The 17,863-nt window shown below is 42.9% G+C and overlaps 1 protein-coding gene across 1 annotated transcript; it reads left to right on the forward strand.

The window, feature by feature from the left end:
- The first annotated feature begins 7,190 nt into the window (after nt 1–7,190).
- Nucleotides 7,191–8,156, forward strand: ORYCUNV1R1656 (vomeronasal 1 receptor oryCunV1R1656). The gene has a single exon (NM_001167335.1). It carries the CDS (start codon nt 7,191–7,193, stop codon nt 8,154–8,156), a length of 966 nt encoding a protein of 321 aa, NP_001160807.1.
- Nucleotides 8,157–17,863: the final 9,707 nt, after the last annotated feature.

Here is a 17,863-nt window from a genome sequence, read left to right on the forward strand (position 1 = left end):
AAGTTTTGAGCTCACCTCTCCCCAGATTGCTATTATCCAGGGGTTAATGGAGGAAAATGGAGAGACAGATGACATATTCCACTGGGGACTCTGTGTTCTGTGCTCCCTGGCGGGATCCGTCACCTTTCCCCAGACACCACAATGACAATCCACAGAGAGATGAGATCAGAGAGTCTTTCCCTTAAAACCCTGCAGGGTGCTCTCAGGTGCATGCACTCCCCCAGCTGTCATCCTGGGTAAGTGGCTCTTTATTCCACGGATGGGCAATCAGGGTTGGGAAGTTCCTAGGCAGGGCGTGAATGGGAGCAAATGTGGCTACAGTGAGCTTTGCAGCAGCCTCAGAGGAGATGTGGGCTCCAACAGTCCTCCACAGCTCAGCAGTGTTCTCTGTGAGCCAGTGGGAACATTTACTTCTCAGGATATTTGCTCTTTTGGTTTGGCAACCCATAAAATTAGCACATTTTTCCATATGAAACAGTCAACTGATCAATTTCAGTTTCACATTCATTTCTTTCCGTGAAATGACATCCACTGGCTTGGTTTATCTCCTGACGAAGTGCATATTTTCCAACCATTTTCTTACTACAATAGTTCTCATTTCTAACCACACCCCATGTGGGACAAGTGGAATTCTCAGTTTCCATTCAATTATCAGCTTTATTCTTTCATCTGCAGGACACTGAGCTGTCATTTTACACTACTTCAAAGTTTGTCCTGAAAAGTACCTTAAGCCTTTTTTAGCAAATGGGAATGTTTGATCAAAGCAACGTCAGGAAAAGTTATCCCTCTGCTTCCTCCCAGTGTGTTCTCACAGAGGGCTTTCTTGTCCTGGCTGCAATTTCACTCAGTTCAGATTGATGAAGTCAGCTCTTGGGCTGTGCAGCAAGTCCAAACTAGAGGATACAGAAATGAGGCCGCCACTACACTGAATGACAATGGAGTGATGCAAATGGGACTTAATTCTCCCTTTCTCCAAATTTCAGAAGAACAGTATGTCAGAAATAAGTGTCCTAATAACTACTCTATCCATTAAAAAGTCCTCGTGTATCACTGATGATAAATACTGAGGAAATCATCCAAAAGCTGTACTTTGGAAATTTATATTTATTAAATAAAAGTTAAAATAAAATTAAAAAGTAGAAACTAAACTTTTAACATTTACTAAAATATTGAGGAAATTTTGTTAGGAAGAAATTCTAAAAGAAATAGTTTCATATTCCTTGATGCCCATGCTTGATTTAAGTTTTCCCCCAATTTGATATACTGATGATACAAGAAATGTTGTGCCTGCTATATACATATCATGATTTACTAGACCAGAAAAATGCTAAGTAATCACTCTTTTTTGTTAGGAGGATACTTTGGGAAAACTTTGCCTCTGCTGGCTGCTGTCAGCTGTTTTTTCATAGATCTCATAACCCTCCAGCTCGAGTTGTACACAAAGAGAACATGCTGCTCCATACACACACAGTCCCTAACATACATGCACCATGTGTGGTCAGTGCCACCCACCAGAGAGCTTTTATGTCTACCACGTGGTGAAGACAAACTATGGTAACAACAAACAAAGGTGAGCTCCCTCATGTATCCAAGGCACATTAGAATGAGCAGACATAAATCCTAGTTTATATCCATTAAGTCAGTCCTGAGAGAGATGCAGGACCACACTAATGCTCCAGGTGACAGAACTGACATGCCCTCCCTCTCTTCCTCGCTCACCCTGTCTCTGTCCACCTACGAACTCCTAGGCACAAAGCCCGCACCGGGGCCTGCAGAGGGTTTTCCTTGTCCTGTTACCACTGTCCGTTCTCTCTGTCCACTGGCTCGGGTGCATTGACATGATCAGTAACCCCTTGTGCCTGGCCCATCTGATGGTGCAGTGTGTGGTAAGACTGCCTGACTAGGGTAAATGCAGTGTCAGAAGTGACTGCTGTTTACTGGGGTGGCACACAGTCCTAACATTGCTGATTTGCTCACGGAGCATCAGCCTTCACGATCAGTTCTGCCAACTCCCGGCAGTGAGCATTCAGTGAAATGCTGATTTCCTGTTGACTTCCTTACTCCGTGCATGTTTTGTTCTCCTAACCTGCTCACTTAGCCTTTCCCTTCCTCTCCCATGGTGTGACCTGTCTGAGTGAGAACTCTTGCAGGACTTTCTTCCACAGGATATGCCTGTGGTTTATGTCACTGTATTCAGAACCTCAGGTCTCTCTGAGGGCAGGTTGCTGTCTCCTGTGTGGAAAATGGATTTCGGGCTTGGTGCATCAGGAAAGCAGGTGTGGTGTCAGTATCATCACCCCTAGGAGCTGTGCTGGAGGAGGGGCTCCTAGCTCATTCTGCTGATGCAAAGAGTTCTGTACCATCCTCTACTCTCCCACACCATGCTGTACTATTCAGGACTGTGTGTGAGCAGGCACAGCTGGGGAGAACTAGCTGACAGCATTTCTACACTTTCTTTTCTGAAATGTTCACATCTTAAGGAATGTTTTCTAATAAAATAACACAGTACCAGGTATTAGCTATATTTAGCTTCCTTTCAATATATGCATAAAATAAAAATGCAGACATCTGGCAATGACAGCCGCAGTGTGCACTCAGCACGGTGAGGACACAGCTGGGGGAGAACACTCCTGTCTTCAGCCACCTCTCCTGATCCTCCACAGAGACACCGTCAGTGCGTGCCCTGGATGCATCCAAATGTGTCCTCTTCCTGATCAATACCCTGGGAAAGAAGGAGATGTCTTCCAGCTCCTTCTGGGGAATTTCGTCCATAGGCAAAGTAAGGCTTTTCCAGTGGTTTGAAGAATGATCCATGAGAATGGTACTTCCTGATATGATCCCTACTTTGTGGCATCGTCTGTCCTGCCTTTTCTTACACACATCCCTGACAAACACTCAACTTATGTTGTCCACCAACCCCAACTTACCAATGATGAGGAAGCTGGCAGATCAGTGTTCTAATATTATATGTCCATACTTCTATCAGCTACAGTTATATTTTTAAATCTGAGTTAAAGCACAGCACACACAAAACTTGAAAGCATGCGAGGACCACAGAAGTAAAAGGTAAGCATATTTTGGTTACACAGAATATTTTGAAATCTATACATATTCTACATGCACTTTAAGTTTTAAAGACCTTTCATATATATGTAGTTCAATTTTTTTTTTTATTTGGGCTTCTGCCTCCTGGATGAAGCTCCTGTCTTTTTGCTTTGGCTTGGCCTAGCACTAACCACTGTGGCCATCTGAGGAGTGAACCAGCAGATGGAAGATCTCTCTCTCTCTGTTTCTGCCTCTGTCTCTAACTCTGACTTTCTTTTATTTTCTTTCAAAATTTTATTTAATGAATATAAATTTCCAAAGTACAGCTTATGGATTACAATGGCTTCCCCCCCAATAACGTCCCTCCACCCGCTACTCTCCCCTTTCCCACTCCCTCTCCCCTTCCATTCACATCAAGATTCATTTTTGATTCTCTTTATATACAAAAGATCAGTTTAGCATACATTAAGTAAATATTTCAACAGTTTGCTCCCACACAGAAACAAAGTGAAAAATACTGTTTGAGTACTAGTTATAGCATTAAATCTCAATGTACAGCACACTAAGGACAAAGATCCTAATTGAGGAGTAAGTGCACAGTGACTCCTGTTGTTGACTTAACAAATTGACACTCTTGTTTATGGCATCAGTAATCACCCTAGGCTCTTGTCATGAGCTGCCAAGGCTATGGAAGCCCCCTGAGTTCACTGACTCTGATCATATATAGACAAGGCCATGGTCAAAGTGGAAGTTCTCTCTTCCATTCAGAGAAAGGTACCTCCTTCTTTGATGACCCATTCTTTCCACTGGGATCTCACTCGTGGAGATCTTTCATTTAGGTTTTTTTTTCCCCCAGAGTGTCTTGGCTTCCCATGCCTGAAATACTCTCATGGGCTTTTCAGCCAGATCCGCATGCCTTAAGGGCTGATTCTGAGGCCAGAGTGTTGTTTAGGACATCTGCCATTCTATGGGTCTGCTGTGTATCTCACTTCCCATGTTGGATCATTCTCTCCCTTTTTGATTCTATCAGCTAGTATTTGCAGACACTATTCTTGTTTATGTGTTCCCTTTGGTTCTTAGTCCTATCATGATCAATTGTGAACAGAAATTGATCACTGGGACTAGTGAGATGGAATTGGTACATGCCACCTCGATGGGATTGAATTCGAATCCCCTGGTATGTTTCTAACTCTACCGTTTGAGGTAAGTCAGCTTGAGCATGTCCCGAATTGCACATCTCTTCCCTCTCTTATTCCCACTATTACATTTAACAGCAATCACTTTTCAGTTAAGTTTCAGCACTTAATAAGAATTGTGTATTGATTACAGTATTCAAGCAAAAGTATTAAGTAGAACAAACCAAAAAAATACTAAGAGGGATCACATATCAAGTTGCTCATCAACAGTCAGGGAGAGGGCTGATCAAGTCACTGTTTCTCATAGTGTTCATTTCTTTTTGGTGCTCAGTTAGTTGTCACCTATCAAGGAGAACAAGTGGTATTTGTCCCTTTGGGATTGGCTTATTTCACTCAGCATAATGTTTTCCAAATTCCTAACAGGGATCACTTTTCAGTTAAAATTTAAACACCTAAGAATAATTGCGTGTTAATTACAGAGTTCAACCAATAGTACTAGAACAAAAAAAAATACTAAAATGGATAAAGTATTACATTGTACATCAACCATCAGGACAAGAGCTGATCAAGTCACTGTTTCTCATAGTGTCCATTTCACTTCAACAAGTTTCCCCTTTGGTGCTCAGTTAGTTGTCGCCGATCAGGGAGAACATATGATATTTGTCCCTTTGGGACTGGCTCAATTCACTCAGCATGATGTTTTCCAAATTCCCCCATCTTGTTGCAAATGACCGGATTTCGTTGTTTTTGACTGCTGTATAGTATTCTATAGAGTACATGTCGCATAATTCCTTTACCAGTCTACTGTTGATGGGCATTTGGGTTGGTTCCAGGTCTTAGCTATTGTGAATTGAGCTGCAATAAAAATTAATGTGCAGACAGCTTGTTTGTTTGCCAATTTCATTTCCTTTGGGTAAATTCCAAGGAGTGGGATGGCTGGGTTGAATGGTAGGGTTATATTCAGATTTCTGAGGAATCTCCAGACTGACTTCCATAGTGGCTTAACCAATTTGCATTCCCACCAACAGTGGGTTAGCATCCCTTTTTCCCCACATCCTCTCCAGCATCTATTGTTGGTAGATTTCTGTATGTGAGCCATTCTAACCGGGGTGAGGTGAAACCTCATTGTGCTTTTGATTTGCATTTCCCCGATTGCTAGTGATCTTGAACATTTTTTCATGTGCCTGTTGGCCATTTTGATTTCCTCTTTTGAAGATTTTAGACATTTTCACCTATTTCCAATAACTTAAGGGAAATCCTCAAATATTTCAACAAATAAGAAAATAGAAGTATAGAACTTTGATGGGTTTTGAAAGATTAATGCATTTACTTGAAAGGAAGGGTTACAGAGGGATGGAGAGAAAAAGGAGTTTTTCTTTTCCTAGTAATTTTATGCTATTTTCTAAAGCATTACCTTAAATTATTTTTTATTAAATGTTATTATTTTAAAACACTATCAGAATATTTTGCCTAGCTTAGGTGAAATAGATACACAGTAAACAGTTGTGTTTTTTTATATACAGGAAAGACACAAAAGACTATTTAGAGCTGTGTCCCATCATCATTTCTGTAGAAAAGAATCATCCGTCTACATAGACTGTGAACATATCCACTGTGGTTTCTATGAGGTAGGAATGGAGCAGGAAGGAACCATGGAACAGAAGGTGTTCAGACCCTGCTCCTCCAGGCAAGGACAGAGCAGGCAAATTAGAGAACAACCACTATAACCCAAAAGGTGCACTTATGAAATTTGTATTTATTAAATAAAAGCTTTCTTTTTTTTATTTTTGACAGGCAGAGTGGACAGTGAGAGAGAGAGACAGAGAGAAAGGTCTTCCTTTGCCGTTGGTTCACCCTCCAATGGCCGGCGCACCGCGCTGATCCGATGGCAGGAGCCAGGAGCCAGGTGCTTTTCCTGGTCTCCCATGGGGTGCAGGGCCCAAGCACCTGGGCCATCCTCCACTGCACTCCCTGGCCACAGCAGAGGGCTGGCCTGGAAGAGGGGCAACCGGGACAGAATCCGGCGCCCCGACCGGGACTAGAACCCAGTGTGCCGGCGCCACTAGGCGGAGGATTAGCCTAGTGAGCCGCGGCGCCGGCCTTAAATAAAAGCTTTCTATTAAAAAATATGAGGGGACAGCGCTCTCTCAAGGTGAGAGGAGGAGACCATCACAGGGACAGCAGTGCCCGCAGTTTCTGCAGAGACTATTGTTACCCACACGTGTTCACACATGTATGTAATAGAACCTACACCTGTTCACACACATATGTAACAGGACCTGCACCTGTTCACACATGTATGTAACAGGACCTATACCTGTTCACACACATGTAACAGGACCTGCACCTGTTCACACACATATGTAACACCCTTGCACACACAGCATCTCTAGTAAGTGACAAGCTTACCCATACAGAGCATCACATATTGAGTGAATGTCAGGTGATACAATTAAATTCAGAGCATACACTAACTCACATTTATGTTAACTCTCAAGTGTTAAGAAAATTTCTCTGGAAATAACTGAATATAAACCTAACAGAGACGTAAGACAGTTCCATGCATAGACAGACCCTTGCCACTTACTGCATATGAATGTCTCATTCCTAGTTTCCTAAAATTCTTATGAGAGTTCATTCCTACTGTGGATCCAGAACTTTATGAGGATTCTGCAGATGCAAAGGGAAGGAACTCACTGCCCTTCAGGTGAAAAACTAAAAGTAAGGTAAAACTCATGAAACACCTTTAATATAGTGACCACTTTATTGTCCAGGTCCTGTGGGAGTCCAGAAAGGGCTGTATGCTCCAATCATGATGGGCAGGTGTGCAGCTAGGAACACAGTGGCTTCCAAGATAGTCTGAGGTAGACTGAAGTATTCCCATGTGAAAAAGGATGTACAGAGATTAATCCAGATATCTCCATGAAATGTAGCTGTGGTCACAACTGATAAATGAAGTAATACTCGAGATTAACCATTTTTTTCTTACTTTTTCAACAGACTTACTCTATGTTTTTCCCCTTTAAAAATGAGCAAAAAGATTTATTTTCCAGTTTTATTGCTGTAAGGAATGTTTTTTATCCTGAAGTCAGCATCGGGATCATAGCCAACGCCTTCCTTCTCTTCCAAATCCTCTCGTTCTTTCTCAAGCACAGGCCCAGGCCCACCGACCTGACCATTGGGCACCTGGCCCTCATCCACCTGCTGATGCTGATCACTGTGGGGGTCATAGCCACAGACATTTTTGAGTCTCAGGAGGTATGGGATGACATCACGTGTAAAGCTGTCATCTACTCGTACCAGGTGACACGGAGCCTCTCCCTGAGCACCACCTGCCTGCTGAGTGTCCTCCAGGCCATCACCCTCAGCCCCAGGAGCTCCTGGTTGGCAAAGTTCAAGCACACATCCTCACAGCACAGCATGTGTGGGTTTCTCTTCCTATGGGTCTTCAATTTGTCCATCAGTGCTCGTTTCTTAATTTCTACTGTTGCCACCAAAAATTGTACATCCCACAGTCTTATGTTTGTCACTAAATCCTGCTCTCTTCTGCCCCTGAGCTACTTACCCAGGTACACATTTTCCATATTGTGGATCTTCAGGGATGTCTCCCTTGTAGGGCTCATGGCCATCTCAAGTGGGTACATGGTGACTCTCCTGTGCAGGCACAAGAGGCAGTCCCAGCACCTTCACAGCACTAGGATTTCTCCAAGAGCCTCCCCAGAGCACAGGGCCACCCAGACCATCCTGCTGCTGATGAGCGTCTTTGTGTTCCTGTACTTGACAGACTGCCTTGTGTTCTCATTCTCAGGGCTGTGGTGGAAAAATGACCCAGTTCACGTCTGTGTCCAGTTGTTAGTGGGCAATAGCTATGCCACCATTAGTCCTTTGTTGTTCATCAGTAGTGAAAAACGAATGATCAAGCTTTTCAAATTCATGTGGGAGAAGGACAGTGTGTGTTTGTTCAGGAATAAATAACGTGTCTTTACCTGAGCAAATACTTTGACTTCTAAGTGCTTCATGATTGCTTATAGAACGTGCTCTTCTAGGTTCGCTGAAATATAGAAATAAGGGATATTCGAGATGGTGGAATGGGGAAGCTACATTGTCCTCAGCCACAGAAAGTTCCCAGAAAAGCAGAGGAAGGACCACATCCTCAGGGGACTCATTCAGAGAAGCTTCCAGTGGCGGATGCACAGAACAGAGAATCCATGGAGCAGTGAGGAGAGAGGATGGACACGTGGCCGCCAGCCACCGCTGCATTTGTCAGTGGCTCATGACTGGGGCTTCCATCTTCACAGGGCAGCAGGGTCAGAGGAGGTTGCCTGGGCCCCTGCCACTGGCAGCTGTATTGAGGAAGAATTCCAGCTCTCCCACTGGATCCAAGTCTGGCCTTGGGAGCTGCAGGGGATGGCTGACTACTTTGCTCTGTGAAACGAGGCCATGTTGGCTCTCTCCACTCCTCCACCAAAGAACCAGACACAATTTGCCTAGGTGGAGCTGCAGGTGAGCTCAGTTAACAGCAGGCAGTTCCACCTCTGCTGGAGCCTGCCAGGGCCTGGGGCAGGGCAACTTGCAGGGTGGAGACTGGACCTGCACCCTGTCACTGTGGAGTTGGTGCTATTCACCATGGGGTGCAGAAGAAGGTGGGGTGTAGCTGAGTTCCAGTGCACCAAGCAGTCTGTGGAGTCTCAGACCCCACTGCTCTCTGGGGACAGATCCTGCAGGGAGTTGGGAGACACACACCCCCCCGTGAAGTGAGTCAGGGCCCTGTCTGGCCACGTGCATGGGTGGGGGAGGGCACTAGCACCGTGAACTCACTCTAGGCCTTCAATCAGCTGGCTCACCCTGTCAGAGAAAGCTGCCACTGTCCACACACTAGGAGCCTCCACCATCCCCTGCCCCACTGACTACCAGAGGCTCTGCAGCACAGCCAGTGTGGGTGTAAATCTGGACTCTTGCCCCACCCACAAACAGTGGCCAGAGCACCCTGGTCCTTCTCAGCACAAATACCTGGAACTCAAGTGTAAGCCTTAGACACTCCTCCAAGTCCTTGAGGCACATTTCCTGGGAATAAATATTTGACCAAAAAATAAATACACAAACAAAAATAAACCAAAACACCCATTCCCCAGAGCAGTAACAAGAGATCCCCCAGATATGAAAAAGTCAATGCAGATGCACAAAAGCATGATCAGGGAAGGCGCACGTGTCCTCTGTATGAACTCATCTGCAATGTGAAGAATGGGAGACAGGCCAGCGCTACGGTGTTGCAGGTAAAGCTGTCACCTGTAGTTTAGGCATCCCTTATGGGCACCAGTTCTAGTCCTGGCTGCTCTACTTCCAGTCCAGCTCTGTGCTATGACTTGGGAAATCAGTAGAAGATAGCTCAAGTCCTTGGGCCCCTGCATTCACATGGGAGACCCAGAAGAAGCTCCTGGTGTCAGATCAGCTCAGCTCCAGCCATTGCTCTCAATTGGGGAGTGAACCAGTGGATGGAAGGCCACACTTTTTACCTCTGCCTCTCCTTTTCTATCTGTGTAACTCTTTCAAATAAATAAATCTTTAAAAAAAGAAGGGGAGAATAAAAATGCCTGGAAAGGAATTCAAAAGAGTGTAAGGTTACTCAAAAACTTACAGAAACAGTGGGGTCAAATTAGGAAGTCAGTATGTGCCATTGTCAAGAATCTGAAGACATGTTAAAAATGGAAATATTACACAAAGTATTAAAAATACGTGTATTAAAGAGAATCGAAAATTAATCTTGATGTGAATGGAAGGGGAGAGGGAGTGGGAAAGAGGAGGGTTGCAGGTGGGAGGGACGTTATGGGGGGGAAGCCATTGTAATCCATAAGCTGTACTTTGGAAATTTATATTCATTAAATAAAAGTTTAAAAAAACAAAACAAAACAAAACAAATATGTTTAAAGCCATGACAACAGATTTGGTGAGGCAAAATACAAAGTATCTGACCTTGAAGGCAGGTCTTTGAATTCTCTCTGGCTAAAGCAAGGAGAAGGAAGAAAGGAAGGTGGGGGGGAGAGGAGAGAAAAAGCTGAAGACAATTGGAGGAGGGAGAAAGGGAGAGGAGGGGGCAGGAGGAAAAAGAGGGGAGGTGGAGGAGGGGGAGGGAGAAGAGGGGGAAGAGGGTGAGGAGGGGAGGGAGGAGGATGAGGAGGGCAAGAGGATGATGAGGAGGGAGAGGAGCAGGATGAGATGGAGGAGAGAAGGAAGAGAAATTACAAAGACTGAAAACAGTGTTAAAGTCTATGGGATACCATTAAACTACCAAATAGTCATAACTCTTAAGAGTTCCAAGATGATGTAAAATTCTTCCACGTTCATGGATTGGGAGAATTAACACTATCACAATGCCCACACAACCCAAAGCAATTTGTAGATTCAATGTGATGCCAATCAAAATACTTAGGATATTCTCTACAGAACTACAAAAAATAATCCAAAAATTCACCTGGAAGCACAAAGGATCCAAAGTCACCAAAGCAGTCTTAATCAATAAAAACAAAGCTTGGGGCTGGTGTTGTGGCACAGCAGGTTAAGTCTACATGCATTGCTGGCACCACATATGGGCTCCAGTTTTTGTCCTGACTGCTCCACTTGCAATCTAGTTCACTGACAATAGCCTTGGAAAAACAGAAGATAGACAAAATGTTTGCAATGTGTGAATCCAATAAAGTATATATATCTAGAATGTAGAAGGAGTTCAATAAAACTAAAAAAGCCAATCAGTTAAGAAATGGGCAAGGGGCCTATGCTGTGGTACAGTGGGTACAGCCACTGCCTGCAGTGCCAGCATCCCATATGGGTGCTGGTTCATGTTCACACTGCTCCACTTCCAATCCACCTCTCTGCTATGGCCTGGGAAAGGAAGAATACATGGTCCAAGTGCTTGAACCCCTGCACCCACGTGGGAGATCCAGAAGAAGCTCCTGGTTCCCGGCTTTGGATTGGCTCAGCTCCCACCAATGCAGCCATTTGCAGAGTGAACCAGCACATGAAAGACCTCTTTATCTCCCACTGCCTCTTCCTCTCTGTAACTCTTTCAAATTAATAAATTAAAAAAAAGAAATGGGCAAATGATATTTGTCTTTTTTTCAAAAGACAAAATGCAAATGTGCAACAGACACAAGGAAAAATGATCAGGATCACTAGATGTAAGAAAAAGGCAAATTAAAACACAATGAAGGGTCACCTCATCCCAGTCAGAATGGTTACCATGTAAAAATGAAAAAATAATAAATTCTAGTGATTCTGTGGAGAGAAAGATGCCCTAATACACAGCTGGGAAGAATGCAAAGTGGTATAAGCATTATGGCAGGCGCTATGGAGATTCCTCAGAAAACTAACAACACATCTGCCATAAAACACTGCAGTGCAGTCTCACCCAAAGGAAATAAAATCAGTGTATCAAAATTACCTGCACTCCCATATTAGTAGCCACTCAATTCACAATACCTAAACAACCCACATAGCCATCAGCTGGAGATCAGCTAAAGACAATATGACATATACACACAATGGAATACAACTCAGCCATTAAAATGCAATTACGATATTTGCAACAAAAGGATGCAACTGGAGAACATTATGATAAGTGGAGTAATCAACTCAAAAAGAAAATGCACAACTCAGGACCCCAGCAGCTGAGAGCCTCTATACCACCTTTGGAGTGTGAGGCAAGACCACACTGCAGTAGCCCAAGACAGTGGTAATAAAGCTACAGGAAGAGCCTGGAGTGAATCTGGCTTGGAGTTCCGTGGGGATAGTTTATCTGACAAACTAAGGGAAAAGATGGGGGGCAAACCTCCCTCTCTCTATTCCCATTGCATTGGCATCCTTTAACAAGCCAACAAGGAGGGGGCACCATTTTCGACATATAGAACAGATGCACTAGCTCATTTCCATGTCCAGCAATCAGCTAAGTGCAGACTCCTTACTCTGATAGGGAGAACTGACCGGGGAATGGGTGCTCGGGACATTGGGAGGCTTGTGTGCCCAAACTGTGAAAATCTGAGGCTGTGTGGGAGGGCCCAGGGTGTGGTTAGCACTTTGAGCAGTCACTGTGGAAGACTCCACACACTCAACCCACCCTGGTTCCCTGGTAAGGGACATCACTGGGGAATTTGCTCACATTGAGGACTGCACAGATCCCTGTGATTGGTCCTCATGGAAGTGCAGATGAACATTATACCTGCTGGGGCTAGTGCCCAGGCACTGATCTCCTGTGAAGAGAGGAAGAGTGATCCGAGTCTACACCAACAGAATAGAAAAAAACCTAGCCTCTGATTAAAACAAGATTTACTATACCAAACCTGGTTGTCACCTTATACACTCCCTTCACCCTGGAGCACGGAACAAAGCTCCCTGGCCACACCCACCACACACCTCTAGGTATTCACTGAAAATTAGACTCTCCGCTAATCCACAGAGGCATGCTCCAAAGATGAAAGCAGCCACATCGGAAAAAAAAAAAAAAAACCAAGAAACCAGAGTATCCCCACAAATGCCGAGTAATAAATGCACCAATTCAAGAAACAAGAGTAAGGATCTAAGGATCACAAAAATTACCACACTTCAATACAAGATTATGAAGATGCAGAGGTTGAAGAAATGTCAGAATAGGAATACAAAAAGTCGATCATAGGATTACTTAGACTACTTATCAATCGTCACCTAAATGTAAATGGCCTCAACTCTCCAGTGTAAAGACACCGACTAGCAGAACGGATTAAAAAAAAAAACTCATCAATTTGGTGCCTAAAAGAAACACATCTCATCAACAGAGAAGTATGCAGGCTTAAAGTGAAAGGATGGAAAAAAGATATTCCAGGCCAAGGGAAACCAAAAAGAGCTGGTAGAGCCATCCTATTATCAGACAAAATACACTTTAACTGAAGAACTGTTAAAAGAGACAAAGAAGGGCACTATGTAGTGACTAAGGGATTAATTAAACAAGAAGATCTAACTACTATTAACATATATTCACCTAATTATAGGGCAACTGCTTATTTCAAAGATATAATAAGGGACTTAAAGGGAGACATGGACTCAAATAGAATAATAGTGGGGGACTTCAACAGCCCACTTTCAGCAATAGACAGTTCACCCAGAACGAAAATCAGCAAGGAAACAGAAGAGTTAATTGATGCTAAAGACCAAATAGACCCAACAGGTATCTACAGAACTTTCCATCCCACAGCCATTGAATACATATTTTTCTCACCAGTGCATGGAACTTTCTCTAGGACTGACTACATGCAATGCCATAAATCAAGTCTCAGCAAATTAAAAACTCAAAATTATACCATGCACCTTCTTGGACCACAATGCAAAGAAGTTTGAAATCAACAATTCAGCAATCTCTAGAACATATACAAACACACAGAGACTGAAAAGTAGGACCCAGAATGAACAGTTACTCACTGAAGAAATCAAAACGGAGATCAAAAAAACTTCCTGGAAACAAATGAAGATGACAATACAACATATCAAAACTTATGGGACAGTGTAAAAACCATGTTAAGAGAAAAGTTTTTAGCAATTGGTGCCTACATCAAGAAATTGGAAAGGCACCAAATGAGCAATTAATGCATCTCAAGGATCTAGAAAAACAATAGCAAACCAAACCCAAAACTAAGAAAAAAGAAGTAATTAAAATTAAAAAAAACTGAATCCAAAAAACAATATAAAAGATCAGCAAAATAAAGCTTCTTTTCCAAAAAAATAAACGAAATCGATGCATCATTCGCCCAAGTAACCAATAAAAAGAGAGAGAAGAATCAAATTATTAAAATTAGAGGTCAAACAGAAAACTTATCATCAGACACTACAGAAATAAAAAGAATCCTCAGAAATTACTACAAAGAGCTGTATGCCAACAAACTGGGAAACCTAGAAGAAACAGATTCCTAGATACATACAACCTATGAATATTAAGCCATGAAGACATAGAAAATCTAAACAGACTCATAACCAAGACAGAAATTTAATCAGTAATAAAGACCATACCAACAAATAAAAGCCCAGGACCACAAGACTTCACTGCCAAATTCTACCAGACACATAAGAACTAATTCCAATTCTCCTCAAGCTATTCAAAATAATCCAAAGGGATGGAATCCTCCCAATTCTCTCTAGGAAGCCAGCTTCATCTTAATTCATAAACCTGAAAAAGATGCAACTGAGAAAGAGAACTACAGACCAATTTCCCTGATCAACACAAATGCAAAAATCCTCAAACAAAATTCTTGTCAATCAAATCCAAAAACACATCAGAAGTATCATTCACCCAGACCAAGGCAGACCTATCCCTAGTATGGAGGGATGGTTCAACATTCATAAATCAATGCCACACATCACATTAACAAACTGAAGGACAAAATCCCTATGATTATCTCAGTAGATGCAGAGAAAGCCCCTACTAAAATACAACAATCTTTAATGATGAAAACTCCAAGACATTTTGGCACAGAATGAACTTCTTTCAACACAATCAAGGCAATCTATGACAAACTCATGGCCACAGTCCTACTGAATGAGGAAAGTTAGAAGCATTCCCACTGAGATCCAGAACCAGACAAGGATGCCACTCTAACCAGTGCTATTCAACATAGTCCTTGAAGTTTCAGCCAGAGCCATTAGGCAAGAAAACAGAAACCAAAGGGTTACAGACTGGGGAGGAGGAAGTCAAATATCCGTATTTACAGAAGACATGAATCTATATACAGGAGATCCAAAATACTCCATTAAGAGACTATTGGAACTCATAGAAGAGTTTGGTAAAGTAGCAGGATATAAAGTCAATACACAAAAATCAATGGCCTTTGTATACACAAACAATGCCAAGGCTGAGAAAGAACTACTAAGATCAATGCCATTCACAATAGCTAGAAGAAAATAAAATACTTTGGAATAAACTTAACCAAGGATTTCAAAGATCTCTATGATAAGCATTAGAAGGAGATATAAAAAAATGGAAAATCTTCCATGTTCATGGGTTTGAAGAACCAATCTAATCAAAATGTCCATAGTTCTGAAACCAATTTACCGGTTCAATGCAATATAAAAATACCAAGGATATTCAGCTCAGATATGAAAAAATGAAGCTGAAATACATATGGAAACACAGGAGGCCCTGAATAGCTAAAGCATTCTTATACAACAAAAACAAAGCCAGAGGCATCACAACACCAGATTTCAACAAGGCAGTTATAATCAAAACAGCCTGGTACTGGTACAAAAACAGATGGATAGACCAATGGAACAGAAAACAAACACCAGAAATCAATCCAGGCATCTACAACCAACTTGTCTTTGACAGCAGCTAAAACCAATCCCTGGAGCAAGGAAAGTCTCTTTAACAAATAGTGCTGGGAAAACTAGATTTGCACATACACAAGTATGAAACAAGACACCCTACCTTACACGTTACACAATAATACACTCAAAATGCATCTATGATCTGATACCAGCAGATTATTAAGAGAACACTGGGGAAACCCTGCAAGACTTTGGCACAAAGAGTTCTTTCAGAAGTCCCCAGAGACACACACAAGCAACAAAAGCCAAAATAAACAAACAGCATAACATCAGATTGAGAAGCTTCTGTACTCCAAAACAAGCATTCAAGAAAGTGAAGAGGCAACTGACAGAATGGGAGAAATTATTTGCAAATATGCCACTGCTAAAGGATTAATAACCAGATTATATCAAGAGATAAAGTAACTCAACAGCAACAAAACAAACATCCCAGTTAAGATATGGGCAAAGGACTTAAACAGACATTTTTCAAAAGAGGAAATCTAAATGCCCAATAGACACATGAAGAAGTGCTGAGCATCTCTAGCCATAACGGAAATGCAAATCAAAGCCACAATGAGGTTTCACCTCACCCCAGTTAGAACGGCTTTCATACAGAAATCAACAAATGACAAATTCTGGCAAGGATGTGAGGAATCTAATCCACTGTTGGTGGCAATGTAACCTGGTGCAGCCACTGCAGAAGACAGCATGTAGATAACTCAGAAATCTGAATACGGACCTACCATATGGCCCTGCCATCCCACTCCTGGCAATTTACCCAAGGGTAGTGAAATCAGTATATTGAAGTGTTACCTGAACGCCCATGATTATTGCAGCTCAATTCACTATAGCCAAAACATGGAATCAACCCAAATGCTCATCAGTTGAAGATGGATAAAGAAATTATGGGATAGGTATCCCACAGAATACTACACAGTGCTAAGAAAACTGCAATCTTGTCATTTGCAACAAAATGAATGAATCTGGAAAACTACATACCTAGTAAAATAAGTCAGTGCCAAAGGGACAAACACCATACTTTCTCCCTGACCTGTGGCAACTAATAGAGTGACTAAAAGGAAACCTGTAGAAGTCAAAAGGAAAATTTGGGAAGCAATGACTGGAACAGCCCTTGCCTTGACTTTTGAGAAACACATTTTTTTTCCTCATACTATTTGTTTAACTTTACTTAAAGATTTATTTTATTTATTTTAAAGCAATCTTATACAAAAACAAAGTCAAGGAGGAGAAGGAGAGGTAGAGAGAGACAGAGAGGTCCTCTGTCCTCTGGCTCACTCCGCAGCTGACCGCAATGGCCAGAGCTGTGCAGATCTGAAGCAAGTAACCATGGTCTCCCACATGGGTGCAGGGGCCCACAGACTTGGGCCATCTTCCACTGATTTCCAAGACGATAGCAGAGAATGGGATTCGAAGTAGATGAGCTGGGACTTGAACTGGCACTCATATGGGATGCTGGCACTACAGCCCATGGCTTTACCTGATACACCACACTTCTGGCCCCTAAACTCTTAACATAGAGTTAAACATGTGTATATGAAGTCAATTGAAAATACATCTCAGTAAAAAATAAGATAGGGAGGAGTAAGAGGCCTGGGAGTATAGGTGGGTGGGAAGGTGGGCTTGATGGGAAGAATCACCATGTTCCCAAAGCTGTAATTTATTAAGTTTGTAACTGTAAAGCTATATAGTACTATATACATTCCTACATACTTCTTTTTTTAAAGATTTTGTTTATTTGAAAGACAGAGTTACAGATAGAAGTAGAGTCCAAGAGAAAGAGAGAGGGAGAGGTCTTCCACCTGCTGGTTCATTCCCCCAAATGACCACTACGGACAGAGCTGTGCTGATCTGAACCCAGGATCCAGGAGCTTCCTCCAGGTCTCCCATGTGTACACAGTGGCCCAAGGACTTGGGCCATCTTCTACTGCTTTCCTACGCCTTAGCAGAGAGTTGGTTCAGAAGTGGAGCATCCGGGACTCCACCAGTGCCCAAATGGGATGCCGGCACATCAGACTGTGGCTATAATGCACTGCACAACAGTGCCAGCCCCAACTTAAAGGCTTACTTTTTTTGACAGGCAGAGTGGACAGTGAGAGAGAGAGACAGAGAGAAAGGTCTTCCTTTGCCATTGGTTCACTCTCCAATGGCCGCTGTGGCCGGCACACCACGCTGATCAGAAGGCAGGAGCCAGGTGCTTCCCCTGGTCTCCCATGGGGTGCAGGGCCCAAGCACTTGGGCCATCCTCCACTGCACTCCCAGGCCACAGCAGAGAGCTGGCCCAGAAGAGGGGCAACTGGGACAGAATCCGGCGCCCCGACCGGGGCTAGAACCCGGTGTGCCGG

The sequence above is a fragment of the Oryctolagus cuniculus genome, chromosome 10, assembly GCF_964237555.1.
Source record: "Oryctolagus cuniculus chromosome 10, mOryCun1.1, whole genome shotgun sequence".
NCBI classification, from domain to species: Eukaryota; Metazoa; Chordata; class Mammalia; order Lagomorpha; family Leporidae; genus Oryctolagus; species Oryctolagus cuniculus.